This window comes from Dermacentor andersoni, chromosome 9 (genome assembly GCF_023375885.2).
Source record: "Dermacentor andersoni chromosome 9, qqDerAnde1_hic_scaffold, whole genome shotgun sequence".
In the NCBI taxonomy this organism is placed as follows: domain Eukaryota; kingdom Metazoa; phylum Arthropoda; class Arachnida; order Ixodida; family Ixodidae; genus Dermacentor; species Dermacentor andersoni.
Genome location: NC_092822.1, coordinates 52,613,211 through 52,628,482, shown reverse-complemented (window position 1 = coordinate 52,628,482; position 15,272 = coordinate 52,613,211). Strand labels below are relative to the sequence as shown.

General features: G+C 49.5%; 1 protein-coding gene across 1 annotated transcript; it reads right to left on the bottom strand.

The window, feature by feature from the left end:
* Positions 1-18: 18 nt before the first annotated feature.
* Positions 19-9,281, bottom strand: LOC126528039 (uncharacterized). The gene is made up of 4 exons (XM_050175892.3): positions 8,803-9,281; positions 5,915-6,174; positions 4,033-4,121; positions 19-176 (listed from the first exon to the last, which is right to left on the bottom strand). Exons 1-4 carry the CDS (start codon positions 9,154-9,156, stop codon positions 19-21), a joined length of 861 nt encoding a protein of 286 aa, XP_050031849.1. The 5' UTR covers positions 9,157-9,281.
* Between the last annotated feature and the right edge of the window lie 5,991 nt (positions 9,282-15,272).

Here is a 15,272-nt window from a genome sequence, read left to right as displayed (position 1 = left end):
GGAGCGATAGGCGAGCGCTCAGGCGCACGGTGCGGTTCCGGCGCGCGCCAGGGCCGCCCAGGACAGGCCGTGGGACAGCACCAGGGGAAGCAAGAGTTCGGCCCCTTCCCAGGGCCAGGGCTTGCCGAGGTTCGGGCAGCAGCGGGTCGCCGGGCACGGCCCGGTAGCCCACACGGCTGCGCAAACGCGGGAGGAAGGAAAGAGATGTGATCCATCTTGTCGCGGAGTTCGCTGGCTTTCCCGAGGGGACAGAATACGGAGCAGTGTGCATGGATGGAGCAGTTTAACGTGACTGCTGTTTCGGTAGCATTTACATACATCGTTGCTCGCCATGGGTTTCGTTGGTACATACAGAGTTGGATAGTATTACTATGAGTGAGAAGGTGACAAAAAAATGAACGAGGTACCTATATTTGGTATATTCTGCAACACATCCTTTGTTTATGGTCACATTTGTGGGTAAACATACTGTGAAAAGAGTTCCTGTTGTGCCATTCAGTGCACGTCATGGAGATTAAAAACACGAGGAACATGTAAAGGTTCACATTTATACTGCGCAGGAAAAGAAGAATGAGAAAACCTGTGAAGACAGTGCAATAAAATGCTTCAAGAATGTAGGACTACGAAAATGGTGTCGTGTGCTGCTATGACAAATTACAATGAATTTTCAAAGTGACGGAATATATTACCTGGCGGGGAAATTTTATTGCGTTTTGGAAGAATGAATATTAAAACACTTTATACAGTTTGTGCTTTGACTCCTCTCCACTGTGTGGTCTTGATTTGGCGCTGCTCGCCGACTCGGCTAATGTTACGCAACCGCCGCCGCCTCATCTACGGAAGGCACCATTCCAGAGATGCGTGGTGTTTAGATGTTTGTCCGCGGTCTGTTCACGGAGTCCGCCGTGCGTTACAAGAGGGCAAGAAGACCGACCGTAGTCGTGTAATCACTTAATAAATGTGTAATCATACGTATCGACGCGCGAGACGTGGCATCCTCAGAGATCGCGCTTCGTGGTTTAGAAGATCCATGCTCCAGACTTCGGTGTGATCTCGACTGAAGATGGCTGTTCTACAGGGCGCCTTGCGTAGGCACGGCTGCGTCAAAAATGCGGACAAAGCGGGGACCCGATTGCGTGATCCCGCACGATCATGCTATCATCATCGTCCACGATCGCGCGCAGCTTCCACGGAGGAAGGAAACTAAGGAGAGGCCCTACCCCCTCCGCGCGCTAGGAGAAAAGTGTGGCGGAAATGACGTAGTAGGTTCTCATTTTTTTGCTGCTTTTTTATTTTTTCTGTTGTATGGCCACGCCTTTTGGGCCACAATGGCGGCGTTGTTATGGTTTATGAGCGCTCACACGTGTTGCTCTGGTAGGTTTCGGGCCGTGGCAAAGGCGCTGAGTGGGCGGGTTTGCGTTAGTCACCGTGTCTTGTTGCGCTGTGTTACCTGCACCGTGCTCTGCCAGATGTTGCGCCAGCGCGCGACACCACGCGCAGCGCGGCGTGGTTTCGCGAAAGATGTAAACAAGAGAGGAGGGTGGCCCAAAAGGCGGAGCATCGCCGTGAGCAACGCCAAATTCCGGCTTCACTTTTGCTTCACAAAGAGTGACGTCAGGGCCTCTCCTTAGTTTCCTTCCTCCGTGGCAGCTTCGATCTCGGCGGTTACGGCTGGTGGCCCTCCTGCCGTCGCAGAACGCTTCGTGTTCGCAGAAGGAAGCTCAGGCCTGAAGAACACGCGTAATTTTTCCGTGCGGTTTAGCAGCAGTGTGGACATCTCTCGCAAACTTGCGCTATTTTTCTGTAATTATTATTCGGTTATGCTAATGAACTTGAAGTGGTTTAAACCATTTTTTTTCCCGCTCCGGAGTTAAAACCACAACTGAACCGTTTTCGCCGAACCGAAACAAAAACTGCAACGAAAAGTTTCGATTGGTTGGACGCGTTCGGTTACATTAAGGCTAAACCCCATGAGCGCGATATTGTGCGCGACAGCGACAAGCGACGGCTTCGAGCGACGGGTCGGGTCGTCGCGCGAACAGATCGCTCGGTCCTGTCGCGCGATCGCTCGGTTCTGCAAATCTAGAATTCGTCGCTTGTCGCCCGGAAGTGCTATGAGCGACTAGCCCCGTGGACTAGCCAATAGCGCGAAGCCGGAACTGGATGTACATAACTCAAGTACTTCTGATTGTCGCACGGAACGAGCAAACGATTGAATTTTTATACGTGCAAGGATAAGAACCTACTGCAAGACTTTCAGAAGTATTTTATGGTGCTTTTTACAGTAAAACAAATCAACTTAAGTTAATAAAGCACGCGTCACGCTAGTTTCGGCGCCTGTAGTGCTGCCCTCATACCGGCAACACTGGGAGACGTCGCTCGAAGTCGTCGCTTGCATGGGGTACGAGCTGTAGGCGACGAGCGAACGCGACAGCCATCTCCATCGCGTCGCTTGTCGCTGTCGCGCGCAAGATCGCTTGCATGGGGTTTAGACTTTATAGCCGGTGCCAGCACAAGAAAGCTGGAGAGCCTTCTAGAAGAGCGTGATGCTCCTGCATTTGGTCCCTCTGCGGTTCCAGAAATACTTCTCTTACAAATGTTTCCTGCTCGAAGAGCAGTGCCTTAGTTGTTCGGGAACAAAGGGCGTGCGGCAGTCTCGCGTTACACGCACGAGCAGTCAAAAGGTGAAGATTGTTCGGGAGAGCACGAACGGAACCTTGACCTGTTTGAAGCATAGCCTCGCCGACAGAACTTATTCACGTGACCGTGTACACTAGCACCGAGATGCACCGCGGACGGCCGAGTGACTCCGGTAATTTCCTCGCAAACTTGAGTGCCACCTATAAAAACCTCACCAACAAAAGGCTGTCCCAGCAGGATGTAAGAAGGATGTTCACGATAGAAACGGCATGTACGGAGGGACATGCGAATTGGAGGGTCTCTTCGATTAGTTGTCCCTGGACTGTCCGAGACTGCCCCGAGACAGCGGCGAACGTCAACGCTCATTGGCTGAAAGAAGCGCTATGGGCAGTCCGTCCTGTGCAGTCCGGGACGACAAATCGAAGAGACCCAGAAAAGCTTATAAGCAAGGAGATGGAAACCACATTGAGGTGATTCGCTGGTTAATCTTTACGTGTTTGTTCCCTTCGAGGAGCACTTGTCGGTGCATTGACCTGTTGCTCACTGTAGCTGCGTTTACATCAATGCGACAGTAATTCAGCGTGTCGCATTTCCTAGCGCATCACGGCGAATACGCTAACACTTATGCGACAACGTCTGCGGGTGGCGCGTCGCACTTGGTCCGAAACAAGCGGAGAAGCTGCTTCTCGCGATTTGCGCTTCGTTGGTGACCGGAAGGGAGCACACGGTGGTAGCCGCCTCGTTTTTCTTTTACTCCCTCCCTCCATGCGATACGCCAGCGTTTACATGTACCGCGCGATCAGACTAACCCATTCTCGAAGTAGACCTCTCCTGTCGCATTATTGAGATTTGCCTTCCTCGTGCATTATCGCCGTAATGGCATGCGCCAGCTTGTCGCATTCACGTCACAACGCCGCAACCGGTGGTAGAAAAAGTTTCGTTCGGGATAAATGCCAAACCGAAGGCAGAGATTGTCTGGTCTGTTTTCGTTGCCCTTTGTCTGCGTCTTTCTGCGCCGCTTGCATCTTTATTAAATGTGAATGCATACCAACTCGCCCAACTTTCAGTACTTCTGAAACCGAAGGCCGCTACAGAAGGCCACTACAAAAGGCCACTGCAGAAGGCCACTGCGGAAGGCCACTGCAGAAGGCCACTGCAGAAGGCCACTGCAGAAGGCCACTACAAAAGGCCACTACAAAAGGCCACTGCAGAAGGCCACTGCAGAAGGCCACTGCAGAAAGCCACTACAGAAGGCCACTACAGAAGGCCACTACAAAAGGCCACTGCAGAAGGCCACTTCAGAAGGCCACTACAAAAGGCCACTGCAGAAGGCCACTACAAAAGGCCCCTTCAATCGACGTAACTAGCCATTCGCGCTCGCGCGTGCCGTACCATGGAGTAACTTCGCCTGTCCCAGTCCCCAGTCGTAGTCCATCTGCCACCGAGTACCCTTGTCTGCAGGGTGCTCGTAGTCGCTGGCACTGGAAAGACGAGAAGAAATGCTATGCCTAACGTGCACATATATATGAAGTCAACGGGCAACGAAGCCAAGAAAAGCGCAGGGCAAATTAGCTATGTCATTTGGAAACGTAGAACTTAGGGAGAAAAAAATTAAATGACAGTGGAGGAAAAGGCGGCTTGTCGTACAAATGACCAGACACGCGAATATCCAGGGAGGATGGCGTAGAGACAGCTGTCGCTGTATAGCTCAACTGGTTTAGCATCGCACGCGATATCCGGAGGTCCTGGGTTCGGTTCCCGCTGGCGGCAAGTTGTCTTTTTCGTCCACTTTCATTCCTATCTTTCATAATTTCTACATTTCAGTTAAAGAAATGTAATTTCCGCCGTGGTTTCTGTGGCTTTATTACTATGGACTTGATGTGGCTGCAACTGGGAGAAAGGAATGTTCCGTCAGTCCAAGCTGCTGCCATAGCTGAAATGGTTGAACATCGCACGCGTTATACGGAAGTCCTCGGTTCGATTCCCAACGGCGGCAAAATCAGTCTTTTCGTCCACTTCCATTCCCCATTCGATCTATTACTTCTACATGTCAATCAAAAAGCAACAATTAATTTTCCACAGTGGTATCTGTGACTTCATTACCGTCGACTTGATGTGATCGTAACTAAGAAAAATAAACGCTTTGACTGGTTGACCCAATGGTTTCGCTCAAGATCCGCGTACCTATACGTTATTGCGATGGCAATCGTGTTGACGTGTTTTCGCCGTTGGTAGCGCCGTACTGTCATGGCACCGATGGCACGTGCGCGGCCCAAGTCTCTAGAGACGCGACCAACGCGCAGGGCGTTTGACTGCAAAAGCGACAACGTCAAGTGGACGCACCGTCACACCTCGCTCAATGCTCAATCGGCTCTGCAGGGGAGGCGCAGCCGCTTTCTGGGCCGATCCCAAAGATGGCACGGTCTAAAAATGGGGACCAATCCCGAAGGTATGCCGCGGCATAGAAATGTGAGCCTAACCTCGTTCACGGCGCTCTTCAACTAAAAAATAAAATCCTTCAAAGGTTCTCATTTCATCTCCAATCATTTAAATTTTTCGTCTCAAACGAATCCTATTAACCCACTTGGACAGTCATCATAGATGAGTCTCCCCGAATTTCATTGTAAGAGGCATTGCGACACAGCACAAGACCCGCTGCGAGGATTTAATTTTAAGCAGCTTTATTTGCACAGTCGTGAATACCGTTCTTGTATGTAGCCATATACAGGGACGCAAGTCATGACCACGTCGTAACCACGTTCAAGCAGAGATGTAACTTTTCACGTCTGGCAATTCGCACGTCACAACGCTCTCATACTCGCACCGAATAAACGCCTCTGTGTAATATTAAAAACAAGATTTATGAATACGTCGGCTAAACGCACATATTGAACTAAGACTCGGCACCATACGAAAAACGACGGTCCCGGAGGTCACCCTTTTCGTCCTTGTGCTTGTTGAATGGCCTTCACCGCGCCCCGTGTTGAAAAAACAGCGAGGAAGGACATGTCATGGTGTCCATGCATGCAAAAAGGCACAACGTGCGCTATTTGTGACCGTGCAAGTCTTTACGAAAATTCGTCGCCGTGCGCGCCTTCAACAAGAAACTTTCACCCGAAGCTTAATACTGTGGCACGGGAGAAAGCTCAAAGTCACGCACCTCCATCCTAGAAGCTGTGCAGCTAACGCTAAGGCGTGTCCCGAGGTGATCATTACGAGTGTGTTTTTCTGTCAGCCGAGCACAGTGAGCAGCTACGTCTGACGGAGCGCTTACGTTGCTCGTAGAAGCGTGGTATCGGACCAGGAGGGTCCCTGGTGGGGGCAGCAGGAGCAACAGCAGTTGGCCCTCCGGCGGTTGCCCTCGTTCGCTGGCCATTGGGTGCAGCCCTGCCAGAGAAACAGCGCGGCCGCCGCAAGCGTTGTGTGCGTGGCCGTTGCCGGCGGCTGCTGTTCCCACAGGTCGCGCACAGCGGTGATGCTCTTCCATAGGGTCGCGGCCAGGGGCTCCCACGGAGGCGCCGCCTCTACCGCCATCTGCGCGACAGGGTCAGGGAAAAGATTCATGCTTGTAGCGACACAGACAGACAGACAGACAGACGGACAGACAGACAGACAGACAGACAGAGACAGACAGACAGACAGACAGACAGACAGACAGACAGACAGACAGACAGACAGACAGACAGACAGACAGACAGACAGACAGACAGACAGACAGACACCCGCCAACAAACTTTATAATGTTTTCACTGCAGTGTAAGTAGTTCCTGAAATGAAACTATAGATGACATGGCCTGTGCGATATGAGCAGTGACGTCAGATAGGAAGACCCTTTGTACCCTTTTCACCGGCTCGTTCGCTCACTGTAAAGAGATGGTGCTTGCGCCGCGACTAGCCATTTCTTGCTTCAAGACCCGTCATGTCGCCTCCGCGGCTGAATGCACCCGTCGCGGTTGCGACGGGTGCATTCCGATGGAACTATAGGGCAACAAATTTGAAAGACAATTAAGCTTCGCCTTTAAGAGTGGAACGCGATAGCATTGAAAGATCCGACTGCTTCTCTGCTTCCTCGTTTATGAAAGGATACTTTTATTTGCTTTCAAAGCGACTAACGTTTCTTACCTTGACAGGTTTTATCTAATTGGATGACAATAGGCGAGGAACACGCATAAGTGGAGAGGATTTCGATGGGGCTGAGCAAGAGCAGTGAAAATATAGATAAGCGGATGAGGAGGGTGGCGCCAGAGTCTGCGATTGGTCCGCTTCCCCTTGCCTGTAGCTTGCGGTGACTGGTCAAAAATCGCAGCGGCGTCCAACGGAAGGTTAAAAATGCCGCTAAAACGAATCCTTAGCGAAGAACAGTTGGCAGAGCGATGTCGTATACGTGCGATGTCGTATCGGCGAGTAGCAATCGCCCATTCCTTTCGGAACGGGGCAGTCTCCGGCTGAAAACTCTATTCTGTTCGGCATGTTAATGCATCTTATATGCGTACATGTTACTGTGACTTGGTGATCTTTAGCGGTTATGTGACGTCGCATGACAGAGTGGCAACGTGGGCCCTGCCCGAAATCTTTTGACCAATACCGCGGAGGGCTATCGGCGAAAAAGACGTAGAACCGGAAATATAATTATTTTCCGTTTGTTCCGTTCCCGCCATATCGGATAACGGAATTCTCGCGGTTTTCGTGACGTCGCGTGACAAGCACGCGAAGTGGGGGTGGCCCCCAAAATACTTGACCAATCGTGGAGAGCTGATCGCAGAAATTGAAAAGAAACAGTTCGGAGTAGTTTTACGTTATGGCCCCCTTGCACTTGACTGCGCCTTGTTCGTCGTCACGAGCATGACACTAACGTTGCATCCAAGATCCCTGAGAGCTGGCAGTGATAGCCGCTTGCATTCACCAACATTTAATAAGCTGTATAGATTGGTGTAGCTGGATTATGTTCTCGCAGTTCTTGAACTACATCTCCAGGAACAGGATACAGCTGCTCTCTTGGCGTCCTCGCCTTGCATATCTGTGTGTTGTGACAGCAGTGCCCCCTTTCTTAAAAAAATGATCAAAGCCGGTATCACGGCTCTTGCTTCTCGTTCATTACATAACGAGGGTCGGGAATTCGGCAACATTGATGCCTCCAGGTAACCTGCGTGAGTTTATTGACCAGTTCCCTCGTGACGCTGCGGCAGGAAGGATGTTCCACATCCGCCGCCAAGGTTTGTGAGTAGTGGTGCTGGTTAACAATCCGAGGCTTAGTTTTAGCAGTAACACATAAATGCTCCAGAAAGTGCGTGGGAAAACGGCACCGCGGTAGCTGAAGTGGTTAGAGCATCGCACGCGTAATACGGAGACGTGCGATCGTTCCCCAACTGCGGCAAGTTGTTTTTAAAGCGAAAGCTTTACTAACCTCGTCGAGCCGAGTTTGCCGTCGCCGCGTATTTGACCTTAATTTGACTGCAGCTGCGCTGTAGCCTTGGCAACGCATCACGTGTCTCGCCAAGCCGAGCGCCGGCGCCGCCGCGTGCGCTAGCCGCTTCCGCTGGCTTGGCGCATGCGCTCTCAGCAGCTGGGTCGCCACCTGGTCACATGACTACCCGCGCGCCGAGCGCCGCGCTCCCGTAGTCTTGTTAAGTTTTCATCGGTCATCTTCCCTCGGTTTCTGTTGAGGGTTTCAGCAGCGACGCTGAAAACTTGCTCGATGCGCGCACTGGAGGGACGGGCAGTGTTGTGATGCACGAACATCATGCGCGCTAGCTAGGCAGTGGTTACTCAACGCCGTGGTGCTCGCTACTGTGTCGTCTACGAAGAGCAGCGCTTCGTTGTTGCAAGGGCTCGAAGGAGGCGCTCTCGGCAGGGACAGCGAAAAGCTGAAAGTATTGTCAGTATACACGATTTCCTGGCTTTAAGATCCGACGTGGCCGTCACTATCGAAACGTTACCAGCAAAGGTTCATTAACTCGGCAAACTTAGCCGGGTGGCGCGTTCTAAGACGAGGAAGCAAATGCAGAGCGGCCGGGTTCGTCTGTCTGAACATGCACGGGTTACTGCACGGCAGGACGGCAAGAGTTCTGTCGTAGCTCTGAATTTAATTCCGAGTGCTCAAAGCGGCGTCGTCTGTTGCAACTTATCTCGTATATCAACATCGCTGGCCACCCTTTCCTTTACCTGTCTGAGTTGGCCGTCTGGCGGTTCCAGCCGGTGAAAGGCGAGCCACAGGCGGCGCGCCCGCTCGTGCATGGCGCCCGAGCACCAGGCCGGGTCCGCCATGAGGCCCACCTTGAGGATGGCCAGCCAGACCAGCGGGTGGTTGCCGTCGCCGCTGGTGGTCGTCGTCGCTTGTGGCACGTCGCAGCCACTGCCGCCGTCACCGTCGAGGCTGATGGCTGCCTCCCGGCCTCCGCGGCTCGGCGCGTCGGCCGTCAGGGCTGCGTCAGCCGCTGCTGCCGACGTCGGCGGCCCGGCTGATTGCTGCTGGCGACGGCTGCTCGCCGCGGCGTCTTCGAGCTGTCCTCCGCCCATGGGGAGAGCCGACAGTCGAGCGGCCGTTCGAGCTCACGGTTGCGGCACAGCCACGAGCCGATCGCTTCCTGCCGCGCTGCCGATGGCACGCCGATCCGATGACGATGGTCGTGCGCTTCTTCCCCTGCGGCACGTACCATAGTATTACCCCATATAACCCCTTCCCCTCCCCCCCCCCCAAAAGAAAAGAAACATTACGCATAAGCATTTGGCGTTGAATGTCGGCGTAAGCGAATGGCTGGACACTTCTGGAAAGCTATTCGTCTTATTAGAGTAATGATGTATGATGTAAAATGTACTTAATCACAGGTAACTATATTACTGCGCCACGAAATTAATATAGTAATTAAAGAAATGTAATTAATTCCTTCTACGTAACTGTCCTCCAGACCTTTATTAACACAGCACAGATACATTAAATCGAAGGACCCTTGACTGTGCGTCTTCTGCAGCCCTTCACGATCGGTTCGGCAGTACGTTGCAATGCTTCTATTGAAGGCGATAACGTGAAAGTTTCGCAACACATTACGCTTGAAGTTCAAACATACGCCTCAAGGCGTATGTTTGTTGCAGAAAGGGTATTTGCAGCGTTTGTTGTTAAATGGCGTGCTTTTGCAGACTCTGTAGAGAACAGAGCCGTTAACCGGCACATCTGTAGCACTAGTATAAGTGGACGCACACATGTGAGCAGATTCGTCACGTGTGTGTTGCCTCCTTTCCGATTATCCTTTCTGCCGATCATTTTTTTTCCTTTCCGCCGATCCTCCTTTCCCGCCGCCGAGGCCCTTTCCCGCGGCCACCACAAGTATGGAGAGGGTGGCGGAAGATAACGGTTGGCTGCTCCCTCAAGTGATGCAGACGACTGTGTTAACCTTTCCCTTCTTCATGAGGAACCACTTCTCTCCTCTGGAGCGTTCCACTACAGTGTCTAAACCTTCAGACGCCTCAAGGCTCTCGCGCGACAGCGCGCGCGTCAAGGAACTATACCGTCGAAATAGTTGACGTTCGGCGACTGACGTGTCCCCAGCCCGGTTGCTCGAGGGCACGCAGCCGTTTCATCGGAGCGTTTGCATCAGCGTAAAAGTCCAGCACCAACGACGACCACGAAAACGGGCGAAAGAGCAAAAGAAAAAAAGAAAAGAAAGAAGAAGAAAGCTATTCGCGTTACTACTATGCTCGCGGACAACTTTCTCTAGCAATATAAGGGAAGGCCACGGGCGCGTGGCTGCTGCACATGTGTTACGGCGCCAAGTAGTCCGCCAGCGTTTGACAGTGCTTTTGGTTGCTCAGAACAGACGCTGAATCGACCCAGCTTCATGTGCGGTGGTTTCGTGTTTGCCCAGACGCGGAAGGAAAAAGCCACAAAATAAGTAAACTTTTACATTCGGTGGTTTGTTTTATCTTATTTAACTGTTTCTAATAAGGTGTTTATGTTTTCTCTTCTCCAGCTTAAACTAACGTGGATGAAAAGCGCGGGACTCTTTTCAGAAGCGCTCTCACTTGTACGTGCTTTGCCTATGTAGCTTTCCCTTCATTGCCACAGAAAGTTGTCCGCGAGTTAGAGGCCACTCTGGAGATTCACTCGTTCAGTTATCTTGTAAATGACGTGGTTAGTGCTTGGATTTGTCAAATCTTCGTGCTTATGTCTTTAGAAGATCTCATGGCCGAATTTATCACTATATTTCTAAATTTCGGAGTACTCATAGTTTCCTAATACTACAATGTGAACCGGCGTAAACACTGCGAATTGTTGCATTTATAATGCAATGCGTTGCTAAAAATTGAAAAAAAAGAAGGTCTTGTGTAATACGTGCCGTGTTACTCACAAAATCCATACATCAATAGACGTCTGTGTAACAAGCCTAAACAGCAGCGACTACAATGCTGGGGTATTGTCATCAGACCTAAGTGACAATTGCCCGTTTGTATCTGTACAAAAAACACTCTCCATAAATATCGGAATTTCCCGGAGTATAAAAATATTAATGACAACTGATTAGTTATGTTTAGAGCTTTAACCCATATATGCGAAAACTTTGACAAGTTGGAAACTAAAAAACGGTTTATAAAAAGCCTGACAGAGGCTTCAGGACGTAGAATCAACAGTTCTGGTAGATATTTTTTTTTTTTTTTTTGTGACGGGCGGTTCTGAACCGTACTACATATAGTAAACTAGGCAAATGTACTCCTTAAAGGTTATGATAGAATTTAAAATACTTCTTACGAATTCTGATGTCACATTTATCACAATGCACACTAGATTTCTCAAGGCAGAGGGAACGAATTGTTTGTTTGTCCTACCAAATGACAATGTGGTCGAATCAGCCAAATCATGGCGCTAAAACGTAAAGGTATTCCAAACTTTTCTATTCGAATTCTGCAATCAGCCCACCACGATTGGTCAAAAGCTTTTTTGGACCAACCCCACTTCACCTGTCTGTCACGCGACGTCACGAAAACCGCGACAGCTCCCCATCTGATATGACGTGTACGCACTGATTATACATGATTTGACCGTAAAAAGAAAAATTTTTATTTCGACGCCTATTCGCCATGAGCCCCCAGCTATTGTTCAAAAGTCTTCGAGCTGCACCCACTTCACCTGCCTGTCACGCGACGTCACAAAACTGCAAAAACTCACCGCGTCAAAGTGACGTGTACGCATTAAAGGTGCATTAATATGCCGAAAAAAACTGAATTTCCTTCTGAATAGCCGCAGGCTGCCCCGTTCCGAAGGGAATAAAAGATGGCTGCCACCGACCGCTCAGGCGCTGGGTATTCGCACCGGCCGGAGAGCATTGGTTTATTTGCGTATAATAAAACTTTCTGCGTGGCCGTGTAACATTTTCGAGTACTTTCGGCACGTTTACGACCTTATTCTGCCAACTCTTCTTTGCTGATGATCTGTTTTAACGGCATTCTTAACCTTCCGTTGCATGCCACCGCAATTTTCGATCAGCCACCGCAAGCTAAGTAAGGGAAAGCGGACCAATTGCAGACGCCGGCACCACCTTCTTCATTTGGTTATCGACTTTCAGTGCAGTGGCTCGGTCCTGTCGAATCCCTCTCCACTTGACCGTGCTTCTTGCCTCTTGTCAGCCAATTAGATAAAACAAGCCACTCAGTATAGGCAATGTTATTTGTTTTTCAAGCAAACGAAAGTGACCTCCTCTGAACGAGCAGAGCGTTTGATTGGTCTGTTCAGACAACCCTGCGGGTGACCGCCCGGTGCTTGCGTCGGCGGTTACGCAAATTTGACGTCAGGAGATTGGAATAAAAGCATATTGGAATAGTTTTACGTTATAGCGCCCCAAATTTGTGTTTCGAACAGATACTGTTGGCCCTTTACATGCGATGACTTACAGGCATAAACCTTCTTGTATATGGCTGCTTTATGACTTTGAAACGTGAGCAGGTCACCTTTATAACTTCCTGCCCTATCGTGCTCGAACGCATTGTCGACGCACACATGAAGAAGGTATGTAAGTAGTGAAGAATACCGCTTCTTGTCGATATAGAAGTGTAGTACGTTGCAATAATTTGGTGAAGTTTCTCCGCTCCAACCGTGTTAGCCATATATGTGGGTATTATTAAATACTTTGACTCTTCACCAGGACATTTGAATTGATTTCTGTCCACTGTCAAAACACCAAGTACGTGGGTTCCGCACAGCGAGTGTTAGATGCGACTGAAAATGCACTGCTAGCATTTGCAGCGATAGACGAGAACCTAAAAGTAACAATCAAATTGGTAATCAAAAGCTAGCGGCCACAATTTGAAAATTGCTGCAAGAAAGTATTATTAATACTGTACCAGTCTAGGAAAGGCGCACCGAAGAAAAAGCACCTGGAAGTTCTTCATTGTATCCCGTGTATCGTCTAAGCATCGATTATTTTGGGGTGCGTACTAGTTGGTGTTATGCACAAGAAAAGTGACCACTTCACCTACGAAAAATATTTTTTTTTTCAGATTCTAGTAAGGGTCGCTTCGTCATGAATTGGCGTGCCGAAGGACAAGACGTTTGAAGAGTACATTCAGGTGACCCTAGCGTTCTGTCTTCTGCAAAAAATTTTGAAATTTTGCTGGTTGCTTACTGATAACATTGCCATCATCACAGCTTTTTTCCTACTGATTCAGCCACAAACGTGCTCGCCAGCAATAAGTTCAAGCCCATGATCTATGCACTGCCGCAGCACTCTTCACCAGTGAATGCGCAGCGTAATTTTCAGGTGGAATAATGCACATTGTTGAAGGCACCTGATCAAGAGCGTCAATTTGGTTCAAAATGGTATTCAACCTTTGTGGAGCTTTGTTTGCAAAAGCCTGATCGAGGAACGTCTTCCTTCCCAACAACAAGGAACATAGCAGTTTGTGTGACAGACAGTAATTCGTGATTATGTAAGCCTCTCTTTGATAAGTCGTTCGGTGTTTGGCTTACACTGAGTTCTTTTTTTTTTTTTTCAGCGGCATCAAATCATCAAGTACAGGTATCCACTCTGGTGGATCAGAGAGCGTACGATACGCCTCTCTGAGACGTACCAAACTTTCAATGAAGTGTTCGCGAGCAGGACGAACAACTGGGTCCGCATGCGCAAATTCCATTCTCGTTTTACACAAAACATGGAGGCTCGGTACCATAATTAGATTGTATGGTATATCGTCTGATGTATTTATTGGCAACGATCGTATAGCATATGGGTCAAGGGGCAACTGCTTCTTTAATGTACACTGGATTATATGCCAGTGAAAAATAGGCTCCCAACAGTCTCGGAATACATGTCCTATTGTTTCGGGTTTCCTGCATAAATGACAGTTTGTTGTCCAGGGTACGAAGATGCCTTTATGGCTAAGCCCGGTCTTAAAGGGAAGTGTGTTGGTGTGTAATTGAAAGAAGGTGTTAACTGAAGGTGATACTGAAGTGATACTGAAGGTGATGAAGGTGTCTTGCAACCCGCGACTTTAAGTGTCAAAGTCTGCAGTAAAGGAAAACAAAAGATAGGACGTCCGGTATACACATTACTAAAACCTCTTAAAATCCCGCACCCAGTCTGCCTATAGTGTCCTAAATGTAGGACGCTGCTGCTTCAAACGTTGCAGGCGTCGATGGTTTCATTACAAAGCATAGATATTCTGTCGTATTTGCATTTCACTCTTTTCAAATGCTATTAGCATCATTTAAGAACTTCATCCAATTTGCCGTTTGTCTCTGCGTATTATGTCTCCATGTATTTCCGCGCTTGACCACTTTCCCGTCAACTTTGGTCACCAGGTCGTCCTTGGTCAAATGGGCAGAGCGTCGGGTTGCTGCGCTGGACTAACTTGGGTCACCGCAGCTGCGTGACACTTGGTAAGTATCGCTTTTCAGTGAACCTCTTCATTGCTAACTAGCGTCACTTGGTATGCGCCGCTGTGTATGTTTCGGCCGCTCTTCAATTAACCTCTTCGATGCCAGTTCACCGGTGCACTGGGTATATGTCACTGCTTGTGTGCCGCGCATAATATAAATCCTTATACTAAACATATCATCAATGAATACTCCACCGATCATGTGATAGGCTGCTAATAAATTTAAGGTCACCAATCATCTGTAAAGAATTAGCATTCTGAGGGTACTTCACGCACTTCACGGAGGCTAGCTGTGTGTCTATACATCTATATCTGTCCCTTACCGTTTTCCAGCAAATGCGGGTCTCTGGGTATTCCATGGCCGAATGGATAAGCGCGGCGGGCTGCAGTGCAGAGGGAGCAGGGTTCGAAACCAACCGCCGGACCAATTTGGGTCACTGGGTGATGTGGCACTGTATGTGTTAATGTGCCGCTCTTGAACGAACCTATTTGACGCCGACACGGAGCACTGCGTATGTTTACCACTGTGCTTTTCAATGAACCTATTTGATAGCAACTTGAGTTGCTGGGTATTTGCTAGTAGGTGTGTGCCGCTGTTCAACGAACGACGTATTTTAGTCCGACTTCGGTAACTAGGAAATTGCCACTGGGAATGTGCCGCTCTACAAGGACGGAAAAAAGGATTCTTTTAATATTATTACGGTAAATGTAGCGCATGAGTGGAAGAAGTGTGGGCGAAGAACACGAGAAAGAGAAGAAGGACGTTTTGC

Excerpts from the sequence above, each read along its gene's own strand:
- LOC126528039 (XM_050175892.3), bottom strand. The coding sequence starts at position 9,156 with ATGGGCGGAGGACAGCTCGAAGACGCCGCGGCGAGCAGCCGTCGCCAG. Across the intron at positions 6,175-8,802 it reads CAGACGGCCAACTCAGACAG|ATGGCGGTAGAGGCGGCGCC; the intron begins GTAAAGGAAAGG and ends CCTGTCGCGCAG. Across the intron at positions 177-4,032 it reads ACAGGCGAAGTTACTCCATG|CCGTGTGGGCTACCGGGCCG; the intron begins GTACGGCACGCG and ends GCGTTTGCGCAG.